At 46.7% G+C, this 27,040-nt stretch overlaps 1 protein-coding gene across 1 annotated transcript in view; it reads left to right on the top strand.

The window, feature by feature from the left end:
• CSMD1 (CUB and Sushi multiple domains 1) overlaps window positions 1-27,040 on the top strand; it is a 1,485,257-nt gene that overhangs the window by 1,223,242 nt on the left and 234,975 nt on the right. The window contains exons 18-23 of the mRNA XM_036898253.2: window positions 2,940-3,128; window positions 6,620-6,736; window positions 8,363-8,578; window positions 12,208-12,396; window positions 18,345-18,514; window positions 22,652-22,808. Coding sequence (XP_036754148.2) covers window positions 2,940-3,128; window positions 6,620-6,736; window positions 8,363-8,578; window positions 12,208-12,396; window positions 18,345-18,514; window positions 22,652-22,808 — 1,038 coding nt within the window. The remainder of the gene's footprint in view (window positions 1-2,939; window positions 3,129-6,619; window positions 6,737-8,362; window positions 8,579-12,207; window positions 12,397-18,344; window positions 18,515-22,651; window positions 22,809-27,040) is intronic.

Genomic DNA, 27,040 nt, shown 5'->3' with positions numbered 1-27,040 from the left:
GTTGTTTGCTTGAAATATGTTTTTCCATCCCTTGACTTTTAGTCTGTACATGTCTTTGGGTTTGAGGTGAGTTTCTTGTAAGCAGCATATAGATGGGTCTTGCTTTTTTATCCATTCTGTTACTCTGTGTCTTTTGATTGGTGCATTCAACCCATTAACATTTAGGGTGACTATTGAAAGATACGTACTTATTGCCATTGCAGGCTTTAAATTCGTGGTTACCAAAGGTTCAAGGTTAGCCTCTTTAGTATCTTACTGCCTAACTTAGCTCGCTTATTGAGCTGTTATATACACTGTCTGGAGATTCTTTTCTTCTCTCCCTTCTTGTTCCTCCTCCTCGATTCTTCATATGTTGGGTGTTTTGTGCTGTGCTCTTTCTAGGAGTGCTCCCATCTAGAGCAGTCCCTGTAAGATGCCCTGTAGAGGTGGTTTGTGGGAAGCAATTTCCCTCAGCTTTTGCTTGTCTGGGAATTGTTTAATCCCTCCTTCATATTTAAATGATAGTCGTGCTGGATACAGTATCCTTGGTTCAAGGCCCTTCTGTTTCATTGCATTAAATATATCATGCCATTCTCTTCTGGCCTGTAGGGTTTCTGTTGAGAAATCTGACGTTAGCCTGATGGGTTTCCCTTTATAGGTGACCTTTTTCTCTCTGGTTCCCTTTAAAACTCTTTCCTTGTCCTTGATCTTTGCCATTTTAATTATTATGTGTCTTGGTGTTGTCCTCCTTGGATCCTTTCTGTTGGGGGTTCTGTGTATTTCCGTGGTCTGTTTGATTATTCCCTCCCCCAGTTTGGGGAAGTTTTCAGCAATTATTTCTTCCAAGATACTTTCCATCCCTTTTCCTCTCTCTTCTTCCTCTGGGACCCCTATAATACGGATATTGTTCCTTTTGGATTGGTCGCACAGTTCTCTTAATATTGTTTCATTCCTGGAGATCCTTTTGTCTCTCTCTATGTCAGCTTCTATGCGTTCCTGTTCTCTGATTTCTATTCCATCAATGGCCTCTTGCATCCTATCCATTCTGCTTATAAACCCTTCCAGAGTTTGTTTCATTTCTGCGATCTCCTTTCTGGCATCTGTGATCTCCTTCCGGACTTCATCCCATTTTTCTTGCGTGTTTCTCTGCATCTCTGTCAGCATGTTTATGATTCTTATTTTGAATTCTTTGTCAGGAAGACTGGTTAGGTCTGTCTCCTTCTCTGGTGTTGTCTCTGTGATCTTTGTCTGCCTGTAGCTTTGCCTTTTCATGGTGATAGGAATAGTCTGCAGAACTGGGACGAGTGACGGCTGGAAGGACTTCCTTTCTTGTTGGTTTGTGGCCCTCCTCTCCTGGGAGAACAGCGGCCTCTAGTGGCTTGTGCTGCGCAGCTGTGCGCAGACAGGGTTTCTGCTTCCTGCCCGGCTGCTATGGAGTTAATCTCCGCTGTTGCTGTGGGCGTGGCCTGGCTCGGGCAGCTGCTCCAAAGTGGTGGAGTCGCGTTGGAGGGGGAGCGGCCTGGAGGCTATTTATCTCCGTAAGGGGCCTCCCTGCTCCCCTCAGCCCAGGGGTTAGGGTGCCCAGAGATCCCCGGATTCCCTACCTCTGGATTAAGTGACCCGCCCTGCCCCTTTAAGACTTCCAAAAAGCACCCGCCAAAACAAAACGACACAACAAAAAAAATATGGCTGCTTGTTTTTCTTTTGTTCTCCAACGCCGGCCTTTGGTACCCGCTCACCGGTCTTGCTGCCCTGTTTCCCTAGTGTTGGGGTCCCTGTCCCTTTCAGACTTCCAAAAAGCACCCACCAAAGCAAAACGACAACAACAACAACAACAAGAAACAATGGCCGCTCGTTTTTCTTTATTCTCTGACGCCAGCCTCAGGCTCCCGCTCCCCGGTCCTGCTGCCCTGTTTCCCTAGTATCCAGGGCCCCCCGCGCATGCACTGTGTCTGCGCTCTGGCCCGGATGGCTGGGGCTGGGTGTTGGGCAGTCCTGGGCTCCGTCTCCCTCCCGCTCTGCCTGCTCTTCTCCTGCCGGGAGCTGGGGGGAGGGGCGCTCGGCTCCCGCGGGGCCGGGGCTTGTATCTTACCCCCTTCGCGAGGCGCTGGGTTCTTGCAGGTGTGGATGTGGTCTGGATGTTGTCCTGTGTCCTGTGGTCTCTGTTCTAGGAAGAGTTGTCTGTGTTATATTTTCATAGATATATGTGGTTTTGGGATGAGATTTCCACTGCTGTACTCACACCTCCATCTTGGCTCCGCACCCCCATTTTCCTTATCTTTAAAAATATATGTATCATTCTGAAATAAAGAGAAATGTTGAGACAGAAAAGAAACTCTCATAATGACATGATCATAATCACTTGACTTTTTATATAGCACTTCAGTTTTTCACATCTTTTAGCAGAGGCTAATTGTAAGCCATCTCAAGTACTGACTTAAGTACAAATCTGGGAAAGACGTGTGTGGATTTATGGAAAGCAATTCCAGAAAATCAAATCTAGTGCAGCTTTAATTTGCATTATGTATGTACAGTATTGTGTGTCTGTATGCATACATAGAAATGTTGAAGTATGACTGCCGAAATCTAAGTGGACCATGGAATATGAAAAGAAACAGTGAGTACGAAGGGACAGAGATAGAAAACACAAAAAACCTTAGACTCCCTCTAGTGCAGTCCATTAGTTTCCGAGTGAAGGCAAGTAAAATTCAATGAGTCATTCATGTTTGCACTCCTTAAATATCATGCGTATAGTGTAATGGTATAACCTCTGTACAGGAAAACAGGGTCAGATATCTGGAAACGCGTTGGTTTTTGCATGAATGGATTACTGGATTCACTTGCAGAATTTTCCAGGTCTGATGATGTCTGGGGATATTTCACATGCATATGGCACCAATATTTTTTCTTTTCTGTGAACCAGAGAAGTCCTTACCAAGTGCATTCTCCTGTGCACCCAGGTGTGACTCTGGATTCCGACTCCTGCCTTGACCCTGGGATCCCTGTGAACGGTCATCGGCACGGCAGTACCTTCGGCATCAGGTCCACGGTGACTTTCAGCTGTGAGCCGGGGTACACACTAAGTGAGGACGGGCCCCTTGTCTGCGAGAGGACCCACCAGTGGAGCCACGCTCTGCCCAGCTGCGACGGTAGGTGGGGGCCCGGGAAGGTGCAGATCAAGGAAAAGCAGAGCCGTGCCCATATTTGAAAAGCTGGGCTGGTGTGCGTGTTTCCTGGGGATTAATGTGACTGCAGTGGGATTTCTGTTGGAAAGGTTGTACACCTTAAAATGTTTGCTGTCTAACACTTGAAGTTTATCTTGCAAATACGCTCTATGAGTAGAGCAGCCATTTGGAAATGAATGAAAAATTATGGGCTGTCCATCAACTTTATGTGCAAACCCTCAAGCTTACAGAGCTCACTCCGCCCAGGCTCTTGCATGTGGCCTGTGCTCAGATAGCCCAGGAGGCAACATGGTGGTGTATGTACTACCCTGTCAGACCCGATTTTCCCCTGAACCAGGTCCAGGCATCAGGCATCCTCTAGAACTGCCCCGCCTGCCTGCACCCTCTGACCCTTCACCTCTGGCCAACCTCCTTTCCCAGGGGACCGGGAAAGTTGTTTCTCAGCTGATCTCCAAGTGGTTTGACGATGCTAGCCACGCCCTGCTCTGCACCTACCAGCTGGGAAAGGAAAGGGCAGTAAGAGTGAAGGCCTGGAGCGCTTGGGAAGAGGACCTAGTTTGCCGAGGGCAGATGATGGCCAGGGGTAGTTGAGAGGCCTCTCACACTAGTCCTGGGAGGGTGCACCCAATCCCATACGTGAGAGAGCGTAGCTGCAGCAGGCCCCCAAGGGCGCTCGTCTCACAGGACAGCTCTGTTGTTGTCCTTTTTTACTGTAGGCTTTCCAGGTAAGATTTATTCTGAGAAAGTGATTCCAGTGTAAATGAATGAATGAACAAATGAAATCAGTGATCACAGGACTTGGAGAGTCCATGAGTAACTTGAAGTGGAAAGAAACCCTGTTGAGTGTTGGCTTTGAACAGAACTTTATCAGTAGCTTAGAGCAAAAAGATAATAATGGGAAAAGAGAAAAGGAAGAGATCAGGTAGTACTCTGCATGTTCCCCAGGCAAATCTCCTTAGAGGCCCGGGGGACAGAGGCTCGGCGATGATTAGACAGACCCCACGGTTACTGGAGGCACGAGAAGAGCAGGATGGAAAGACATGCCATGGTGGGACACGGGCCACGAGAGAGAGAAATGACTCTTAGGTCACATTCCAGACACGTAGGAAGCAATTGGAAGTGCAGCTGAGCTTTGAGAAAGAAGTCAGCATTTTAAGATGTTAATTTGCAGGCTCTCACGTTTTAGCATCAGCATTGTGGAAGGAACAGTCACCTTCCGGGGACAGGTGAGACTTTCATGCTTAATCCCTCTGCCACCTTCATCTCTCAAGTGGAAAATGGCTAAAACCCATGACATAGTCTACATACTTCCACTCTCGCCTTCCTCCAATTCAGGTAGAGACACTGAAAAATGCATTTATTAAAGCTGAAGTTTTGGTTCTTGAAACCACTGACTTGTCTACAAACTCAAATGGATTAGAAGACTTTGGGCAGCTGAGGAGAAGCTTGGAATGATGGGAAGTCAGTAACTACAGAACCCAGGGGAGGTCGTGGTCTTTCTTTGGAGGACCAGTAGGTACCCAAGGACCCTGTGATAAACTGGCAGTCGCCACCCATCACAGGGCAGTCTCTTATCAGTGGGTCTACTCAGACCTTCTGCATCCCCTCCATGGTCACATCACTCCCTTTGAATTCAGGTCCTGGGAGTGGACCTCCGCATGGTGCACACCCATCACGTGGCTGCCTCAGCAGCCCAGCCCTCTCATTACCTAGACAGCCTTCAAGTTTTGAGAACAGTTAAGATTCTTGTTCTTAGAACATGTCATGAGTAGTTCTGTCTTCTTTGCACACCCACTAGGCAGATGTAAACTTTGGAAAGACAGGGCCTTGTGTGACTTACGTTGTTTGCCTAATAGTAGAAAAGAGTGCTTGGAAAATAATAGTTCCTCAGTCAATAATTTTGGATGGATGGATGGATAAAGCAGAGGCTCAAACAGAGAACGTGAACCACGGTTGGGCAGAACACGCCAACTCCCCTGGGAGAAATCCCGGCATATGTCACCTTGTCCATCTTTCCCTGGTTTCTGTGTGTCTTGGTCCTCCACCTGAGAGAGCCCCAAAATCATACCTCTGGGTCTTGGATTATGGGGAGATAACATAAGTAGAAAAGTAAAATTCAAGAAATTATAGCCTTAAGCACAGCAAAATTTTACTATAATATCTTTCACAACTACCCAGAATAGACCATACAGTGAAAAAAGAAATAGGTTATTGTGATTCACATTACAGCAGCTGTCTTTGTGGCTCCACTAAAGGGAATAGAGACGGGTGTGTGTGAATATAGTCATGGACCCGTGAGGACACTGAAAGGAAGCCAGGTCTCTTATTTTAATCCCTTCTCTCTTTAATTTCAGATGAGAATATCAATGCAGTTCTCTGTACAGCAACTCTACCCTTTCTAAAACAAACAAAAACAGTAGGCTTTTTGGACAAAATTATTTTAATTCAAAATATCTGTAATGATTAGATTATTTTGTGTTTACACGTATATGAATCGAAATAAGCAACAGATTTGTTTTATCTGTAGCTTTGTGTCACTCTGTTGCTAAGTGGCAGCTTGATGGTACTGGTTAGCAATGTCCGGGTTTTTTATCAAATGGATGGAAGACAACCCACAGTGGTCAGCTTCTCCCCAGCATGTGATCAAACAGTTTATCTTGATGGCATTAAGAACGAGTGAAACAAAGATGGATACATTTTATGACTTTGAATGTAACTGCATATGAATTAATTTGTATCAGCCTGTACAGCAAAGAGAGAGAGATTGGTTTATTATGAGGAATCAGCTCATGTGATCATGGAGGCCTTCAAGTCCCAAGTCCACAGTCCGCAGTCTGGACACCCCCGGGAGCAGTGGTGTAGGCTCCAGTCTGAAGGTGGGCAGGCTTGAGACTCAGAGATGAAGTTTCAGTTCAAGTCTCAAGGTCAGGAAAAAGCTGATGTCCCAGTCCATTGGAAGCCAGGCAAGAGGAGTTGTACCTCATTTGTGGAAGGTTCACCCTTTTGTGTTCTATTTAGCCCTTCAACTGATTGGACGAGGCTCACCCACATTAGGGAGGGCAGTCTGCTTTATTCAGTTCACCAGTGCAAAGGTTAACCTCGTCCAGAAACACCCTTGCAGATACACCCAGAATTATATTTGATCCGATGTCCGGGCATCCCATGACCCAGACAAGTTTACACATAAAATTAACCATCATAACAAGGCTCTGCTTTAGCCACTGAGCCTCCCTCAGTGTGATTTTTCTAGATTTTTTCCTACTTAGGACACCTGTATATGAACTGGCTTAGTATAATTGCAAGTAAAATAGTTTTGGTTTTGTTTTCATTTAATGGAGGTGATATTAAGTATTCATTTTGTCCTTGTGCAAATTAAATATCCCTTTTAAAGTATTTTATTCCAGTAATCATTGTGGAACTTCAATACTACAATAACATGTCCTTGTTATTTTAAGCTCTCTGTGGAGGCTACATCCGTGGGAAGAGTGGCACCATCCTTTCTCCTGGGTTCCCAGATTTTTACCCTAACTCTTTAAACTGCACGTGGACCATTGAAGTATCTCATGGAAAAGGTAAGAATATTACAAAGATTTTAAATATACAAGATAAATAACAAGATACAAACATGGAGACAAAGAAGAAAAGTATTCATGTGTGAATTAGTAAGATAACTAATTTCCTTACATATATTTCAACAATTTTGATTTTTATAAGATTTTTGAAGAAACATGATCTCACATTATTTGTACTATAAGCAAAAGTAGATCCCTTCTTCTACTCCCCATTTATCAAATAACTGAGATTTATGCATGTGAATGTAAGCTTGAAAATTACATGTAGGTGAGGAAAAGAGGCATGCATTAAATAAAATATGAAACCTGATTAAATAAAAGGAAATAAGAAATGATCTAGAATTCTCATTTTTGATCACGGTAGATGGAGGATACCTATTTGTGCTTGACTTCATTCTAAGTCTACCCAGCATTATTACACACAGTAAATAAATCATTTATCTCCACATAATGCAGTGAAGATTTATAGAACAGATTTCATTATCCTAATTTTATAGTTAGTGAAGAACAGGAAAATTGGCATTTTATGCAAGAAATAGAGTTTATAAACACTGATTTACACTGGGTCTTTTTTATGACTGAACTTGTCATTTTTAAGGAGATAGCTTGGGATTTTGAGCACACAGATGTCATGTAGACTTTGTCATTCCAATTATATTTGAACTCAACTCTATGTTAAATGGACATATCTGTTACATGTGCTGTATTACACTGTGCTGTCATAAATGCATGTTAAGAATTTGGCCTTCAGGAAATTAGGAATAAAGAAACAGATTCTGGGTGATCAAGGATTTGGCATCATAAAAATAAGTGTTTTTATTAAAGAGGACCTATTTGTAGTTAATTTTATTCATTCTGCTCTCGAAGTCTAGAAACAACACATGGGTGTGGTAAGTTGAGGACACAGGCCCCAGGGCCATAAATGTGATTTCGAAAAGCCTTTCCTCGGCTGTGTAAGTTTATATGCTAGACCACAGCCCAGATTTTCTAAAATGCACTTGTTTAATCTAAATGGGAGAGTTATCTGACCCTTAGTTCCTCTGGGCCAGGAGCTCTCCCTGAGGGCCTGTGGGCTGTCCCTGTAAGCTTCCTGCCGTGTCTCAGGTACATTCCTGTGTCTGCGTCCATGTCTGCCCCCCTGCGACCCTGTCTCGTCTGTGTCTGTGCAGTGCCAGCACAGGTCTGAACTGAAGTGTTTATTTCTGCTGTTTATACCCTCTTCTTTCTGTCATTTCTAATACCACTCTCCTACCCATTCTCCGTATTTTCCTTTAAAGCTTGAAAGTTAAATTTGTGTACCAAGATTGTATTTTGATTCAAGGTTTTGATGTCTCTAAACCCAGAAGAAATTATTTTTCCCCAATTGTTGACTCTCCTGATATCTGATCCCTGTCTCTCTCTCCCTCCCTCTGTCCTGTCTCTGTCTGTCTCCCTGTCACTCACTCTCCATCTTTCTCTCTTTCCCTCCACCTCTGTCTCTCCCTCTCTCTCCCTGTCTCTGTCTCTCTATCTCCCCATCTCTGTCCCTCTCTCTCTCTCCGTCCCTCCCTGTCACTCGCCACCTGTCCTGTCTCTCCCTCTCTCTCCCTGTCCCTGTCACTGTCTCATCGCCCCTCTGTTTCTCAGGAGTTCAGATGATCTTCCACACCTTTCACCTGGAGAGCTCTCACGACTACTTACTGATCACGGAGGACGGGAGCTTCTCGGAGCCCGTGGCCAGGCTCACGGGGGCGGTGCTGCCTCACACTATGAAGGCGGGTTTGTTTGGGAACTTCACGGCCCAGCTTCGGTTTATATCCGACTTCTCCATTTCCTATGAGGGCTTCAATATCACGTTTTCAGGTACACTGGCCTCTTCTGCTGTCGGTCCTCTCTGGCAAGAGTAGGACGTTAGTGTGAGTAAGTTTGTCTGAGGGTGTGTGTGTGCACGCCTGTGTGCTTACACGTAAGTGCTGAGTGATGGTAAGTGTCACGGGTGGGTCGGGGAGGCCGGGCCTCCCTAAGCAAGATGGGAGGACAGCTGCCTGGCACCTGCAGAATGCCGCCCTGCCCCCCGTAAACTCTCATCCCTGAAAATCATCGATGCCCCTGTGTTCTGAATAGCACCGCCTCCACTCATTTCTCATCATCAAAGCCTCTGAGGAAACGGTGCACCCTGGGAAACATGCTCAGGAGCTGCCGTCATCTGACAATAGAGGTTCCTTCCCCCGAGGACATGCCGTTCCCTGACCTGAGAACCTCAGGGGTGAACAGGAAAGCGGGAACACACACAGCCGAGGGCGGGCTTTTCATTCCGCACCATCACACACAGAGGTAGGGCTGCTACAGAACTGAGCAACATTTCCCTTTAATTATAATGCATGGATGATAGTTGCGAAGGGTTTCTGCAGTTTTCAGACATGATCCGGTTGTTTGAATGGTTCTAGGAATGGTATTACTATTTTTTTACATATGAGAAAAGAAATTACATACACTTAAACTCTGGCCAAATGTGTGCAATAAAGTTGATCACATGCGTAGTGTTCAGTGAGCATATAGGGGTCAGGCTCCTGCAGCAGCTCGACGCACCCCCACCCCGGCCAACAGGTAGTCCCAGAAGCAAGTGGTTTCTTCACATTTTAAGCTCCCATAAGTTTAATAACTTCTGATACAGCTGTGAGGTTCTCTGTCACAATATTTGGGTGTTTATCTTACCTCCTCTTCTAAAATGGACACTCTCAGCAGAAGGGTTTCTGTGCGGCCCATCTCTTCTCTGTGGTAGCTCTTCCTCTGCGTTATCATGGAGGAAGTTAATATTACTCACCCAATATTGCATGAGCAGTACATACGATGAAATGCTATCTTTTTTCAGCATTGTTGGAGTACTCTTTGACAAAATGAAATCCTGTCTTAAACAAAAGGATTTCACAGGGATTATAAAATGCTCTGAACTGTTTGTCGTTCCCTGTAATCACGACCATTCGCCATTCATCTTAATCTGCCTCTGTTGACTTTTTCCTGGTATTTCACCACATTAGTGGAGCTTTCGAGATGACTTCAGACTACCTGATTTCTTGGAAATTTGCTCTAATCAGCAGTGATCATGAATTGGCCACTTCATGTATCAAAGCCTTAAATCTTCCTGACACTAGTAGCTAAATCACTCTCTGTATATTCTCCCCTGGTGGAGCTCAATTGGTACCAATATGAGAATGTCACTCCCCTCTGTTCCCACTTCCTCTGCGGTCCAAAATGAATTTAAAAGAACACAACAAAAAAAGAAAATGGCAGCGACTCCAGCCTGCAGAGCTGTGCCGTATGTACTTCTCATGCGTCTGTGCATTTTTACCCTTTTCTCCGTCTGTGTTTTAATTCTGCTGGTCCCACTGGAGCTGACAAGGCATCTTTTAATTACCAGGAGTCAGTGTGCAACTCAAGGCTGACCTTCCCTTTTTATAGACTCCCTAAACAAGGAAGGAAGCGAATAGCAAGAGGAGGCACAAAATATGTTTTTCTGGGTCTGTGTAGCTGTTTAGGGCAGTTTTAAGATTCTTTTATTAAATGTCAAAACTAATATGGTCAGTTTTTGAACACATGTAATAATTCATTTTGTCACAACTGGTAGCAAGTTTCCATTCTGTGAGGCATGCGGAAGGAATCACTTTCGCCATCGCACGAGCTCAGTCAGTCTTTAAGAACAGGAAGAACTCACCTTTGATGGCAAAGCCAGTTGAAAGTAAACATGTCAGGCTAGAGAAAGAGTTTTGTTTGGAGGAATTTTCCCGTGAAACTGCGAACAGTTGCTGGTGACACTAATACCAGGGAGATTATTTTTTAAGTGTCCAAATATGGAGGAACTTTATTATGCAAAGGAGGCACTTACCCTTCTGGGTACTTTTCTCATGTTTGTACTCAATCCATACGCTTTTATACCTGCCTTTTTCCCTTGTTAGTCCAGTTTATCTCTGTCTTTTTGAGATGACTTCATTTAAGCGGCACTTCCCGATGTGTGTCCCAGGTGGGCCTCTGCAGGTGCTCCCGGGAACAACAGCGTGAGAGCCGCGGCTGCCTCTGGCCGCGCACACCTCGGGCTCTGAGCTTGCTTCCCCACACCCATGGGGAGTCGGCTTCGGGGTGCCCACAGTCCAGAAGTCATGCGACATCCCAGTCAGTCTCTTGAAAAGACGCGCATTTGGACAACATGGTGCCTTTATGTGTTGTTTTCTTTCGTTCCTCACCAGGCAGGACTCTACTGAGGGCAAACATCTGCTGTCTGCAGCCTCCCCTCTCTTCCCTAAGCTGGAATTTCCCCCTACATTTCTGTAGTGCTACATACAGATATTCTAAAATTACCTGTTTCCCATCACCAGTGTACTGGGTCTGTGTGCTTCGCTGCACCCTGAGGACTCACTCACATATCTTCTCCCGCTGGTGGCCTGCCAGTGCCTGGGAAAGAGTGCAACATACTCATTCTATCATTGTTTTTGTTTTTTTCCCCATTCTGTGAACATTTTCTGAGCACATATAAGATACAGGCATGATTCCAGGCCCTGGAGACAGCAGTGAATAAAGCCAAAAAATCCTTCCTTCATGGAGCCCGTATGGCAGCGGGGGAGGTAGAGAGATGGGGCCGCCATCAGAAAGAACAAACTGGGTGAAGGGAATAGGAGGAAAGGTGCTGGCACGCAGAGCTGCCCGGGGGAGGAGGTCTTCCTGCTAAGCTGACCCTGACTACAGAGCTGAGAGCAGTCTGCGTGGAGGGCCCGGCAGGGTGGGCCCCTGGCCCCGCTGAGCAGGGACCCAAGGTGAGGGGGACCGAGGCCCTCCCCTCGCAGGACTCCCCACACGGGAAGGAACGGGGCAGATGCGCAGTGCTGTCAGAACCGATATTTTGGGTGCTTAATCCAGAGGTGGCTGGATGCCAGGCATTACTGCTTTTTCCTTTTTTTTTTCTTTTCCTGAGTAGTTTACAGAAATTTTAGGTCTATAGAAAATTTTCCATTAAATTACAATAAAGTGTGGTATATAGATTGAAAACAGGCAGAAAAACAGTTGCTGTTCCCCTCTGAGGTGTATTTTAGAGGTGAAGCTGGTGCTGCTAAGCCTCCCACCTGCATGGCCCTTCGATCCTGCTTGTGCCGAGCGCTCCGTGCCTCAGCCACCCAAGAGCACCTTTGGGAGGAGTGCCCTAGTGGCTTTAGCGATCAGCATGCCAGTAAGATCATGCCACGTGGTGGAAGAGACAGTTTTGAAATGGATCACTGTATTTTAAAAGTGCATCTGTTTTTAAAAATGTAAACACTTGTGCTGTCTGTTATGGGAGAGCACGTGGCACGGAGGAAAACAGTCCGTGGGACAGTTACTGCAGGGCTTGGAAAACTGCATACATGCAAAAGTTTATTTTTTATAACAGCACTTGTTTATTCTTGCTAAATAATTTCTGAGTATCCCCTGAAGTGCGCACACACTTACTCTGTCTCTTCATGTCCCAGAGTATGACCTCGAGCCGTGCGATGACCCTGGCGTCCCCGCCTTCAGCCGGAGGATTGGTTTTCACTTTGGAGTCGGAGACTCGCTGACCTTCTCCTGCTTCCCGGGGTATCGCTTAGAAGGTGCAACCAAGCTTACGTGCCTGGGTGGGGGCCGTCGTGTGTGGAGTGCGCCTCTGCCAAGGTGTGTGGGTAGGTGGTCACACGCTTTCATTTCATTCATCCAGGGGCCAGGGCGGGTACAGTCAGGGGCAGGAGCCCGGGGCTCTAGCGGTGGGCCAGGCTGCCACCCAGTGCGACCACCCTGGCTGCAGTCAGCGTTGGGCTAGTCCCGTTGGCAATAAAATGTGATGACTGAAGGAAAGTGAAGTGTTTATGAAGGAAAAGAAAAATATATAGATATAAAACTAAAAGTAATCTGGAACAAAAAGAAAGATAACAGCCAGAACCCACACTGTATTGACACAGCCATTGCTGATGATATTGCTTAGAAGCCGCATCTCCCGGTAGAATGAACAGTGACCATCAAAATGTGAGTTCTGTTGTTTCTCTTCAGTCTCACTCTGACTGAGTGACTGTGGCACGTGCCTGCCAAGTGCACACTGCAGTGCAGAAGTGGCTTGCCAGTGTGTTCCTGAGGAAGCAAAGGGGTCACTCCAAAGAGCAGCAGAGGCCTTTACCTCAGTGCTTTGAAATGAGGCACGCGCTGGCCTGGTGGGGCCAGGTTGCCCACTTGGTGAGGTTCCGTTTGGGGCCGGTCTGACCCATGCTGCTGTGTGGAGTTAGCAGAGGAGAATACATGTATCTGAGAGACGACGTGGTCGCCTAGCTGCAGTACGGGGTGGCGCCGGCACACGTGGAGGTCTAGTCATTAGCCCCAGAGGCAACGTCCAGTCCCCACCCCTCAGCCATGGCACTCACCCTGGGACACGGTTAGGTTCTGTTCTTCACAGTTACAGAAAGCCATCTAATATCCTAGTGTTACGGCCTCCGTCTAGAGAGTAACTGTGGCCTGCTGAGTCCATGGATTATCCCTAATACTTTCTGCACTAAATCCAACTTTTTTGTAAACTAGAGGCAGGGGGTAAAGTCGTGAAAACAAGATTTCATAACGCATAAAAATGCTACATTGTTAACTTAGTAAAACCACGTTTTTTTCCCATGGCACAGAATCTCCTGAGTTGTCAGCATTATTCAGGAATATCACCCCACTCAGCAGTTAATACCTGCTGTGTTTCATTGAACCACAGAGTAGGATGGTCAGGACTTAGCTTCGCGTGTTCTGCCAGAGCATCATCAACTGCCTGTTCCCCGTCGGGCCTGCACAGGCCCCTGCACACCACGCCGCCCGGCTCTCTCCTCAGACAGCAGCTCCCATCTTCTGGGCTGTGACTGGTCCTTGAGAATTGGATGCCAGCTTTGAACATGGTCTCAAGAAAGAGACACAGTGTTGCATTACCAATCCCGGGGGTCTCCAGGGGGGTCTAGAAGCCATATCCCTTGAGTTGGAAACTACAGAATAAGTTTAAGATTCGGAATATCAACGACATCAGAGCTTTGCTCCCCACACATAGCATTAAGTTGTCTGTTGATGATGATATTCCATTTGCTGTCACTCTGATCTGGGTTCATTATCTTTACACTGTTATTCTTGTTCCTCGGTTTTACGCTGTTGCCTAAAATACAACATGAGCAGTAACTGGGCTGACGCAAAGGTTAACGCCCACTGAGCCGTCATTCTGACCCAGACACTGCTCTGAACCCCTTACATGCGTTAACCAGTCCGGTCCCCAGGATGCCTCTGTGGCGTGAGCTCAGTTGTCATCGCCATTCTAGACGGGACACCAAGGTGCAGAGAAGCTGCCGGCTTTGCCCGCCGTCACATGGCGCCTGAGAGCCGCTGCTCACCGTGGGCGGCCGGAGCAGCATGCTGGCCTGACTGCGCCCTTTCTCTGTTCAGCCTCTCCTGCTCTGCTTTTCTTGGCTCTCCTCGGCCCATCCAGGTGCAGGATGCCTTTAAGGGAGCACATTACTTGGGGTGCTAAACCTCCGGTCGATGCATCCTGTCTGGGAGCTGCTCTGATTTCCAGCTTTCAATATGCACATCATGTCGGTTGCTGTTTCTGAGGAGCTGGCCTCCCACTGACTCTGAGATCAGCCTCCCTGCTCTGTGCTCACCTTGAGTCATCTCTCCTCTTTGCACCCTGTGGGTCTCCTGGGCTCCAGACAGACCCCAGCCCCTAAAAGGACCCATTAGTTAGCCCCCCGTGGTATTCAGAACCACCCGTCCTGCACTCCATCGAGGCGTCCAGGCCGGCTGTGCATCGTCCAGCGTCCGCACCATTGCCCAGCTCACGCAGTTCCTAAGCCCGCCTGTCCAGCCTGCACAGGTGCGGACACACCATCGTTCCAGCTCACCTCTGGACCTCCGTGCTGCCGCCATCTCAGCAGTGCACCCCCTTTTGCCAGGCTGACTCGTTCCTGAGCTCAGCTCACACATCACCTGTCCGTACCCCTTTCCCACTGGCTGAAGAGGGAATGTCCAGGGTAATAACCTCTCTGTTCCTTTAAGCCTGCCCTCACGCTTCTGTCTCTCCCATCAGGCTGATTGTCCTTTACAGTGGGGGCTACCTTGCCTCTGAACTGCAGTTCTGTGCCTTATTCAGTAGATGTTTGTCAAACAAGTAAGGTCACTTCCCTCAGAAGCTTCACTCTTGATCTCAAAGGTCTGACTCATGGTTTCTCTGTGCCTGTGTTCCTTCCTTTAAAATCAGAGAAATAAGAATTTTTCTATCTATGGCCAAAGTTGCAAATGTATTCCAAAGATCACAGGGTATCGGGAAAATGTTGACTGAATTATGAGCATATGCTATTTCTTCTTTCCTTCATAAACATCTGATCTTATATACAATTCCTAGTGAACACCTGAGTTGACTCCCATCTTCTAGTTCACTCCCAAATTAAAGAGAAAGAATCTTTTTATTTGCATTTATTCATGTAGGCTATATTTTCCTAAGTGTTTATTTAGGGCACTGGAAATAATCCCATTAGGAGCCATGTCATGTGCAGTGAAATGCACAGGCCCTTTCGTGCACCGCCATTTGCATTTCTATTACATGTGTTTTGTTCAGTTTTTTTTTTTTTAATTTGCAAGGTAAAGGAAAAGGTGCCCAAACTGGTTTAAATAAAAAGTGAAGTTTTAGTGGGGATGTGACTGAAACGTCCGTAAGTCATACAGCTTCGGGTGAGGTTTGATCAAGGACTTCCCTTTGTAACCATGGACCTGACGCCTCCTCGTCTGTTTTGCCAGGCTGGGTGTTGGCTTTATCCTTGGGCTCCACACACTCTGCACAGGGCTGCCCCAGACCAGCCTCACGTGACATCACACGGGGCAGGGGGCCCGACATGCTGCCCAGGGGATCTGCTTTCCCTGCAGGCCTTCTGTGCAGGGCCTGGACTTCCTCTGACCAGCCCAGATAGATCCACATGGCTATTCGCGACCAGCCCCTGTAGCAGGGTGGTGCTGGTCAGCTTGGTGTTTTCGGGTGCCAGTCTACATAACTGTTATATGATGAGGAAAAGTGCTTATTTTTTGATATTTAAGATATTTCATGATATCTTAAAGAGAAATCAGGAGCAGAGTTAGAGAGCAGACAGGACGGAAGGGTGTCCACTAGAATTTCTAATCTAATTTTCATCTATGAACACATAACTTTGATTCTTAATAAAAAGATACATAAAATTTACATCTTAGGTTTAATTTGTTTCCTTCCCATGTGACCAAATGCGAATTTGGACTTCTTTCTAGTCCTACTTTTTTGATGTATAATGACAGTAATTACATGGTTAATGTCTTAAACACTAATGTAAAAACAAATATAATTTCCAGTTAACTGGTGAAGTACTCTGAATAAAAGTCCTTAAAAGCGTACTGCCTTCTGAAACAAAATCTCGTTACCCTAGTTTCACTGTGGTTAATTACAGATCACATTGTGAACGGTTAACTGTAACGTATTCATCCATAATTAGGATTAAAAAGGAGTAGAGTCCCATTCCTATCAAATCAAAAAGTAATCTGTACCAATTGTATGACCTTCAGAAAAGCACTCACTTTTTAAACTATTCTTTGCTTTAGGTTCCTCATCTGTGAAATGGGGTTTATTAACCTACCAGATGAGGTTACCTGAGGGTGAATGAGTCCATGTGTAAAAAGAACTTAGCAGCCTAAATTTTATTTTTGAATGATAGCCTTTATGGAGCACTGTCAAATTCAATTTCACATAAAAATTCATAGCATTGTGACTAGTTTCCATATTCTGGTTTTTTAATTCTCTTTGAGTCTGAAATCTTTAACAAGTTTGAATCCCCCACTATTCCATCCACAGAGCAGCCAGAGGGGAAAACACTGCTTTGCTGTTTTGATGTTCTTTACATTTATTTTGGCTTTTATGTTAAAAAATCACCTGTTTCTTCAGGAAAGAAAAAAGTGAAGGAGTATGAATGAGGCCTGTGAATTAGTACCACCTCCCAGCGGGATTGCTTGTGTGAAATGCTTGATGGATTCTGGATAGAAAGCCCTATTTCCTCAACCTTAGATTGCCTGAGACTGTCAGCCCCCCCGCCCCCCACCCACAGTATTCAGAGGCCCAGATGCCCAGAGGCCCAGATGCCTGCCGAGCAGGAAGCCCAGACACTGAGCATGAGAGACAGCACATGCTTTCCTTCCCATCAAAGTGTTTTTCTTTTTAAAAAATAATTTTATAAAAGCGATTATTTTTTAAATGTACAATTATATGTAAAATGTAATGATATATGTATCTCGAGTTTTTAAGAAGCATTATAAAACCCCACTGCCACTTTCTTGAGTCACCAATCCCCTGCTCCCGCCAAAGCCTGCTTTGCATCTGTATTTAAACACAGTTAAGGGAGAGGCAGACCCGAGTGTCCCTGTGTTTTCCTCTCCAGCTTTACCACCAGCCCCCCCTCTGGGGGGCGTCATAGGATCCAAGTGTACAGATCAGGACGAGCTGATCTTCAGTCTCTTGCAGCTTCCTCCCGGGGGGCAGCTTGGGCATCATGGCTGGGGTGTAGCTGATGTTGCTGACTGTCAGAGGGAGATGCAGGGGTCGGAGAGAACCTAGCTGATCATGAGCATGGGCCTGGCGAGGTCACGTAGTACCACAGGCAGCCCACTCTGGACTTAAACACAGGGCTCCTTCCCTCTCTCCCAGCTCCACCTCACAGGGTGTCAGTTTGCAACTTCATTATTCTTCAGCCTCATGTTTATTTTGTTGAATGTTTAAAATCGCTGTGCTTGGCGATTTACTTGCTGCAGAGTCCCATGGAGCTGTCCTGTCACGCACACACACACATGCACATGTGTGGCGGCTTTATTACCACATGAGCATTTTGGATTCATAGGATTTAGAGCTGAAGGGGTTATTCACGTAACCCCCATTTCACAGGTAAGAGACAGGGGCTGAGAGGTTGAGGATTTCCTGAGTTGACAGAAAGTGGAGTGCTATCTGTATTTTCATGTTTTACCTGGATTAAGACTGTTTTATAAAGATCTGGATCTAAAAGTGAATTGCCCTCTCCTTTTGTCAGGGCGAGAGGGGAGGAATGTCACACTGAGTACCACTGAGCCCCTCTGTCCCAGGCGAGCTCAGCCCGTGACAGGCAGTGGGGGACTCAGTGGTTCGGTGCACCATTAGGTTCCACTGCAAAGGCCGCCCAGATATAGGGAGCTTGCACCCATACTACAGTAGATGGGTGCATCGGACTTGGAGAGGGTGTTTCATGGGGCAGAAATGAGGCCTGGGAAGGCAGGTGACCCCCCTGGGGACACAGCCACTGCTCGGGATGCCCCACTTTACCCTAGAGCTCTTTGTGGGGCAGTCTCCATGGAGTAAAGACATTCTATCAAAAGAAACAAGAAATCTTGAACATGGAGTGAATGGGGAGATATTTTCTGTCCAGCTGATAAAACAGTACAAAAGGTCCCTAATCTATAAAAACAATGTATTAATTACAGCCATATATTTAGAGAAGAGAAGGCTGCCATGATCTTAGAGTTTTTGTCTTTTAAAATCAGTAATTCCACTTATGATTTCTCTTTCCTTCTTAATGTCCTATTTTAGCTGAATGTGGAGCCAGTGTCAAAGGAAATGAAGGAACACTGCTGTCTCCAAATTTCCCTTCAAATTATGATAATAATCACGAGTGTATCTACAAGATAGAAACAGAGGCCGGCAAGGGGATCCATCTCCGAGCACACAGCTTCCAGCTCTTGGAAGGGGACATCCTGAAGGTAAGAAAAATCTCCTTTGATATGACCCCATCTGTTCTTCTCACAGAATGAATTAAGTATCTATCCATCTGTGTACATAGAAAAGTATAAATATGTACATATGTTAATACATGTTTAGAATACACAGTGTTTCCAGTTTATGTCCACTTGGTTAAGAAGATGGGAGGCACTATCACTCAGCATGGAATTTGAAATGTCTTATTCTATAATCCTGGATCTAACCTTTATTCATTGTGTATCTCAGGAAAACTATTTAACATTTTTAATCCTTAACTTTTTTACATGTAAAACACTCAATGATACACCTTTGGGCTGTTTCAAAGATTAAATAATGTATTATAGGTGGATGTTTCTGGCATTGTGCCTCACAGATAACTGTAATTATTGAAATAGGCAGGGCTGCCCCCAAAACAACCCACTCTATAGTTAATCTCAGTTTTTAACTGTAGCTACCACACTTGGAGCTAGAAGGGTTCTGAGGTGACCGCAGGAAAGAGCCCAGCCATGGTCACCAGACCGCAGAGCAGGGCCCACGTGGAGGAGCCGCGGCAGGATGGGGCCGAGTCCCGCTGGACAGGCCTAAGCTGCGTCCACAGAGCCCGGGGCCATGCCGGGGGGTGGGGGGGCAGGGCTTCTGTGCCTGAGGTGTTGCCGAGTCCCAGGGCCTCGGGCAAGGTGCTCGCATGCCACCTGCACCCTGGGTGGACTCCAGGAAAAGGAGGCGGGGGAAGTGGGATTCAGGGCACCAGGCCTCGCCCTGTTCTATGAAGCCCCGTTTCCAGTGGGAAATGCCCATGATTCCGAAGGCTGCCATGTAACTCACACCTCTCCTGGAACTCTTGGAAATCTGGGGCCTTCCAGGCTCTGGGGGCAGGGGCGGGAAGGAGAGGCTTTGACCATCAAAGACATGTGTGGGACGCTGTGCAGCCCACCAGCCAGCCCTTCCGGGGAGGAGGAGGAGGCGATCTGTCCAGGTCTGGGCTCATTTCTGGCATGAAGGTCGCATGTCCCTTCCCCTTCCCTTTCTAAAGTGGGGTTTTTTACGGTTTTGTTCACATCTACATGGACACATGGTGATACGTCTTGGTCACAGTGGATTCCTCTGGCTTTCAGCTGTGAGCACTGGGCGCCTGTGCAGAGCCAGCTGATGGGGGGATGCAGGCAGCCTCCTGTGCACCTTCCACGTGCACCAGGGCTGCAGCGGGGCCCCTGGGGATCCACTTGACCCTCCCAGATGCTGGTGTGCAGATCAGGAGATGCCAGTGGATGGCAGTGCCCTGCCTCCTCCTAGTCTACGTCCGAGGTTTCAGTGTTATCACCTAGAAGAGCAGGGTTATTCTAGCTGCTCCCGTACCTGTCTTTTGGAAACTCATGCTGGCAGCATGAAGCACTCTAATTAAGAAGTAATTTTCTGACAGGAAATGAGTGCGCTCTCACTGATCTAAAAAAAAAGTAAAGTTGCATTATAAGTAACCATTTTCTGAATTCTTTGATAACCTCAAATTTAGAAGTCAGTAAGCCTTTAAGGCAGACTTCTAAGTAACAATTAACTCTACTTTGTGCAGGTGAGTGATTAGAGATGGTGCGTAAAATAGACCCTGATAAATATTATGGGAATAGAAGGAAGCAAATCATGCTCATTTGTGATTGCATGCAGTTTGAACTTGTTCATTACAACAAAAAGCAAAAAATCTTGCTTACCACATTTAATTTAATTGCAGAGAAACTGTCAGTCATCTGAGATGCCTAAATGTTTTGCTGGCATATGTTTTATTGAGTATGCTAATAAATATCTCAGTGTTAAAAAGAGCTCAGGTGGACGTATCTTAATCTTTGAGCACAAATGATATTCACATCACTCCTTCATACAGAATATGATCCAATAACAGAGACCAAAGTTTTATATATACATGCTCCCACAGACATCAACATGATATTTTCTTGCTTCGTATGGAAGAATCACATAAGGAAATGAATAGATAATAGGAAGTGACGTTAATTTGGAGATGGAACCCTGAGTACAGGGTTCCCCTGAGCTCTGAGCATTGCTTCTCCAGGATTGCGTGTGATGCTTTCCAGTCTGTGGTCATCTGCTGGCTGGGAGCTGGCACTGTGAACCAGTGGTACTGATTAAATGCCTCAGACTGAGGAGGGTTTGCAGGGCAGATGGCTCAAGCCTCGTGTCAGCATGCGACTCAAGGAGTCTTCTTCCAGTGCTGAAGGAGCACTTTGGGTCCAGCTGCTTATAGAGGAGGAATTACACCTCGGAGATGTTGCGCTCAACTGAAATAGCTCATTATTAATTTAATAGGAATTAAAATCAATTCTTCAGACTCCCAGTATTTCGGGGTTGTCAGCTGGGATACATGTAAAGCTCGAGTCCAGATTTTCACCTTGAGTAAGCTCTCACGCCGACACGTGGCATTGCCCATCTCTTTCTGGGATCTCCATGTCAGCACAGTGCTGACTGCCGGCAACGTGGCAGGTTAAGACAGTGACTGTGCTGGCTGAGCTGACTCAGTGCTGCGACGGCTCGTCATGAGAGGCTGCGGCTGTGAGGGCGCTGGTGCCAGCTGCTGCCTATCTGACGTGACGTCTCTGTGACGCTCCCGCCAAGGCAGGGCCTAGGCAGGCAACTGCACACGGTGCTCCAAACTGAAGAGTGAGCTGAATGGTGTGTCCGCTTGCTCTCACGTCCCATCATCCCCACGGATTTCTGTGCACTACAGAGAAGTGCATGGTGGATGGAGTGACCCAAGACCTTTTGGGGAAGGCCTAGACATTTTTGTTTTGAGCCAGATTCCTCTGGACTTAACACTCTTTATCCTCTGGGTGTCAGAACCTCACTATATGTAAGGAATCCCTATAGTCAGGCAGACAGTGATTTTTCCCATTGCTGGCTTCTGGCAAGGATGTGTAGGGCCTTTGATTCTACTAGTCTGGCTTCTTCAATTGAAATAAAACAATGACCCATAAAATGAGCTGTTTTACATGTGCTCTCTCCTGTTAGGGGCGTGTATATCCCAGTGTAGTTGTCTAGCAAGGTATAAGGTTTATATATTCAGTATAAGAGAGTTGAGAGAAGAAAAGTAAGACTTAACCTGTGAGAAGGAACAGGAGTGGTGGAAACACCCAGGTGCCGGCAGAGGCTGAGGACCTCAATGACCTTTATTAAGATACTTGTTTTATGGAGAAAAACTGGGTGTTCTCTGTACTATATATAGAACAATACATTTGTATTCCTTCTTCCAAAAAAAGCCTTATCCATGCCAGGTTCCGTGCCATGAAGCGGCACAGTGGCTCAGAGGGGTGCACTGGTCAAGCCCTCCCACTGTGTGTTCCATTCTCGGCAGTTTGTGTGGCCAGGGAGGGCAGGGCTGACTCGTGCTGGGATGGGAAAACTGTTTATTCTGGCATCTACAGGGCCCCCCACAGTGCCCTGACATACAGTCCCCACTCCGAAAATGTGACTGGCACCGATCCATGCCCAGGGTGAAACCCCTGCCCCGCCCTCACCCCTGATGGTCTGCTGTAAGCCAAGCCCCATGTGCTCACCTTCCAAGCTCATGCTTTACACCCACCTTGGAAGACAGCGGCAGATACAGGTGTTGTAGAGAAAGATGCTACATCTCTGCTATTGTTACATGGTGGGGTTCTTCATTCCAAGAAAGGCAGACTACTCACCTCGGGCTCAAAGGCTAACCCGAGAGCAGATTCCTGCCCTGTGTCCTGTCCCGTAATACATTCAGAGAGCAGAGAATGGAGAAGGTGTCCTGTTCCTTAAACGATAGTTAAGTCAAGACTGAATTATGACACATCTTACAGTCTTTATAGGCAGGTTCTGCCTGGAAATGCAAATAAATTCTTAATTTTAAATAAACATTGAAAGGACTCTCAAAGGAATGAATGTAAATTGATTTGAGCACAAGAGCAATCTTTGTCTTAATGTGAATGAGAAAGCTAAAACTTTACCATTAAACATTGCATAGCAAAGTCATCCATTCGAAATTCTATAAACTGTATAACTTTTTAAAGTACTGTATAAAATCACATCTTCAAAGATTTGAATTCCTTGTTAACAATTGCTAATATAAAGACATTGAGTGATGGGGGCCTCATCCTGTGGACTCTCCCTAGATATACGATGGGAAGGATAGCTCGTCACGCCAACTGGGGGCCTTCACTGAGAACGAGATGCTGGGGCTGCTTCTCAACAGCACGTCTAACCACCTGTGGCTGGAATTCAACACCAATGGGTCTGACACTGACCAGGGCTTTCAGCTAACCTATACTAGTAAGTAGCACATGACAGTCATGTCACTGTATTTTTTTTTTTCTCATGATATGCCTGTTACTTATCTGATAGGATAAATTGTAAGTTTGCGGGGCCTCTCTACTGTATTTGGGGTTGCTATTTAATTTTGTACTGCATGGCTGGCCAGGCAGTGAATTTGGACATGTTACTAGAAGCAACATTTTGAAGTGTATCTGTTTAGAAGTACCAATATTTTAATTATAAAATGGCTGAACCTGAAAAGAAAATATCATGACATTTAAGAGCATCTGGGCTTAAAAATATTTACTGTGATAGAGTGTACACTCACAAAAATTCATAGACGTACATACATATGAAAGATGTAGAATGAATGTTTGATGTGTTTCATAAGTCTCTGAATGCTTACCACATGTTGATACTTTCCTATTATAATTATACATATTTATATATTAGATTCTATGTATTATAGAATATGCATTACATGTATGTAAAATAATCATTTATGCCTGCAGATACACACATGTGTATGTGTCTGCACAGTTACCCTATGTAGTAGGCTTGCTCTTGCTAACACTGATCTCCTAATGGGAAAACTACACACAGATAATCCGAGTATTTGTCTCCGTCACCAGGTGTCTGACCTGGTGGAGCTGGGGCCGATCATTGCTCAGCCTTAAGCAGCCTTTCATAGTGCTCCCTCATTGATGTAAGTCAATACAGAAAATATCTTTAAATATGAATATGGAGACAGAGGAGGATAAAAAGGTAAAGGGGGAGAAGAAACAGCGCTTTCAAAAAGAGAATTTTGCAACATGGTAACTTCCATTTTCAGCATTTTTAGTTCCAAAAAAAAAACACAAGTAAAAAAATGTAGCTATTTTGTGCAGATAACTAATTAAAATTCAGCAGTCATCCAACTAAACTGCTTAAAATATATAAGACAGCCAATCCTTTACCAATCTGGTGCTCGGTCTTTGTGACAGCAACTATGATGACATGGGAGGTGAAAAGTTCTGGATTTTTGAGTATGGACATTTGTTAGTGACCATCAAGACTGACTGATTTATTTCACAGTAAGGAAGGGAAGACCTGCAAAGATGCTAATTATCCCAGAAAACAGAGCCAATCCAGGTACTGAAAAGGAAGGTTAGTTACCTCAGATCCCCCTTGGTGGGCAAAATTACAGTTGAAGAATTATAAGACTGGACAAAAATAGAATTAGCTAGCTGACATCATAAGAAAACCAATTTTTCACTCTCATGAAAATAGCCATATAGGAGACTCAGTAAACAGAAGGTATATTAGTCATACTGCATGTAAAATACATGCGCAGCAATTGGCATTATAGAATCAGTGAGTTTATCGTAATGGGGAAGTTCTGTGAACAGCCATTGTTCCTATAATTCTTCATGCCTCACTGGCCTGGGGACCTTACCTCTGCTGGGCGTGGCTGAGACCCCAGCATCCCTGCCGCCCGAAGCCTGGGGGTCAGCTCGGTGAGACCCCTCCCACGCTGCATCCTAGAAGACATGCCATGCTGTGCGTGTTCATATCTCATGACTGTCTTGACCCTAGTCGCTCTCTCCTGCTCTGATGTGCAAGCACTTGTTCTGTCGGCTCTTGGCCATGACAGGACAGAGACAAACGCCTTCCGGAGTCCGGGTTCCTGGATTCATCCTGAAGGAGGCTGTGAATTTGTTTCCAGCGTCTGACTTTGCCTGATTTTCCCAGTGGCAGTCGAGGAGTCCGTATGCTCTGAGCACACGAGCCTGGGTGAAACCAGAGGCTGTGTGGTGTGCGCTGTGCCCACCCTCCCTCATCAGCAGCGCTTGGCCAGGTGCCATGCGCTGCTCTACTGCCGTGTGTCTCCAGTGTCCACATTAACTTTAGGACCTGTCACTGTGCCTCCCATTTCTTCGAGTAACTTTGGGAAAGCTTGAACCTGTGAACCTATTTGCAGGCACATTCTAATCATATAGATTTTTTTTTAACCTTCTAAAAACAATAGAAAGAAATCTTGGCAGTCTTTGTATTTAGCACTCAGTTCAGTCGATTTTGCTGGACAAATGATCTCTTCTGCTTCTTTGAAACTGCAGACACTCACTGGGTGCAAGTCTTGCTTATGAGAGTGTCTGAGAGCTGTGACACACTGAGGTGGGGGATGGCATTTGTGATACACAGCTGGCGGTTCTAACAGCCATGTGATCAAAATATTAACTTCGCATTAAACACTTGGGTTTAAACACTTAAGTAATTAAATGTAAGAAATCCCAAGCTTCCACAGACAGTGTGATCAAATACCTGAATCAAATATTCATTCCTAAAAGATGGCTTAGAAATAATGTATGGTTATAAAACGTCCTGAGCAAATTAATAAAGCCTAAGACTAAAGACACTTTTAACTTTTATGTCCCCCAAACCTCTTACATTTTGTTTCTACATAAAGGTGAGGTTATCAAGAGAAGAGATCTTAAGTTGGTCAGCTTTCTACTCCCTCCCAAGCCACTTAGGAAAGGACAGTTCACAGAGCTGCCCTGGGGTCTGCACAGGGGAGGACAGGAGGGGTGCAGGTGTGGGGAGGGTGCCCTCTGAGTCCATGAGGTGAGGAGTCGGAACGTGAGCAGAGAGGAGGGTGCAGGAGGAGGGGGAACAGCCAGGCTAAGTCAGCGGTGGGAATCCGGTTCCGGAAGCCTTCCCAAGCTAGGAGAGGGTACCGTCACCATAGAGGTGGAGCCGTCCGTGGTTTTGAGGAATGAAAGGAAATAGGAGTCTGGGAGCTGAGGAACGGCACCCTGGCAGTCGCATAAACACCAGTTCTTAGAGAATTCCAGTGCCTGCAGAAGGCCTTCCCATGCCATCGGGGGGTAATGAGAATAGGGGAGGAGGGCTTCCTGGTGACTCCCAGCCTCCTAGAATGGGGCACTGCAGAGACAAGTAGGCCCTGCCACTCACGTTGAGCATGACGTCCCCTTTTCGAGACCCAGCAAGGAGGAATGCCTGCGTCGGCCGCCATGGGAGGGCAGACAGACCTTAAAGGGAGCTTTCGGGGGCCACCCAGGATGCATCTGGCAAAGCAGCCAAGCAAACGGATGCTTTAGTCCGTCCAGTCCCACAGGGAAAGCGGTGCCTTGCGGAGACGAACCCCCCCTAGCGTATGCGGCCTTGGCTACCCAGCTCCCTTGCTCTGACTCCGGGGCTCCAGGCCCTGTGCTCATTGCAATGGAGGCGGCAGGGTGGCTCCCCACAGAAGGGGAGTGGCTTATGTGTGCCGCACTGGGCCTGGCACCATTCATTACTTAAATTAGGAAGTTGGCATCTGGCATTACAGTTAATAAGTTCTGGCCCAACAGTTAAATCACACTTCTCTGTTCTTAAGTTCCAGCTTATAGTTAAGTTCCACTGAGATGAACCTTGACTGGGGGACACTGACAGAACCCGCATTTGTTTGGAGGTAGGTAGACAGGGATGCTCAGGGGCCTGCCCTGCCCCTGCCCCGGCCCCGGCCCGAACCTCTCAAGGCTGCCCGCACTCCGCTCCTCGTGTTCTTCCCATGCTGCCGTTACCCCCACCCGGAGGGAAGCCGTCAGGCCCCTCTGCGCTGTGTCCCAAGCAGGAAGTGACCCTCCGCAACTGGCCGCTCGCAGCCGCCTTGACGGAGACCCCTCCTCGCGGTTTGGTGGAGTCAGAGAAGTGGGAGGACGGCCGCGATGGCTGATGCTGGGGGCGCTGCAGCACGTCCCCTGGCCGGGGCAGCTGGCAGCTGTGTGAGCAAGCTGCGAGAACTAGAAAGAAAGACGCCGACCCTGAATGCACTGTTGTGACTGAGGGGCGCGCTGGGCGAGAACGTATTCTCTAGGCCAGGGAGGAAATACCAAGGTTGTCCCCTTGAGCTCCCAAGTGAGGAAGAGACACTGCAAGCTCAGAGTGCGCACACAGTCCGTGAGCATCCGTTCCCGTACACAAGCCGGAAGGAGGAGAAGAGGGCCGGCCAGAGCGGCCGGAGGGGTCCTTGGCATCACGGACGGGTAATGAGAACTAATGCTCTGCAGGACTGGATGAAGTCCTGATGAGGAGGGTGTACTTGCCCTGGGCGTCCCCCGTCCCAGTCATCGGGAGTCACTCCGCCTGTCCCTTGGCTGTCCTCCCCCAGCTTTATTGAGATAGAATCGGTGTGCAGTGTTTTTAAGCTTCGGGTGTACACGGTGATGGCCTGACACTCATATATGTTGCAGAATGGTTAAAGCACGGTT

This window comes from Manis pentadactyla, chromosome 7 (genome assembly GCF_030020395.1).
Source record: "Manis pentadactyla isolate mManPen7 chromosome 7, mManPen7.hap1, whole genome shotgun sequence".
Taxonomy (NCBI): domain Eukaryota; kingdom Metazoa; phylum Chordata; class Mammalia; order Pholidota; family Manidae; genus Manis; species Manis pentadactyla.
This window is presented reverse-complemented; position numbering and strand designations above follow the sequence as displayed.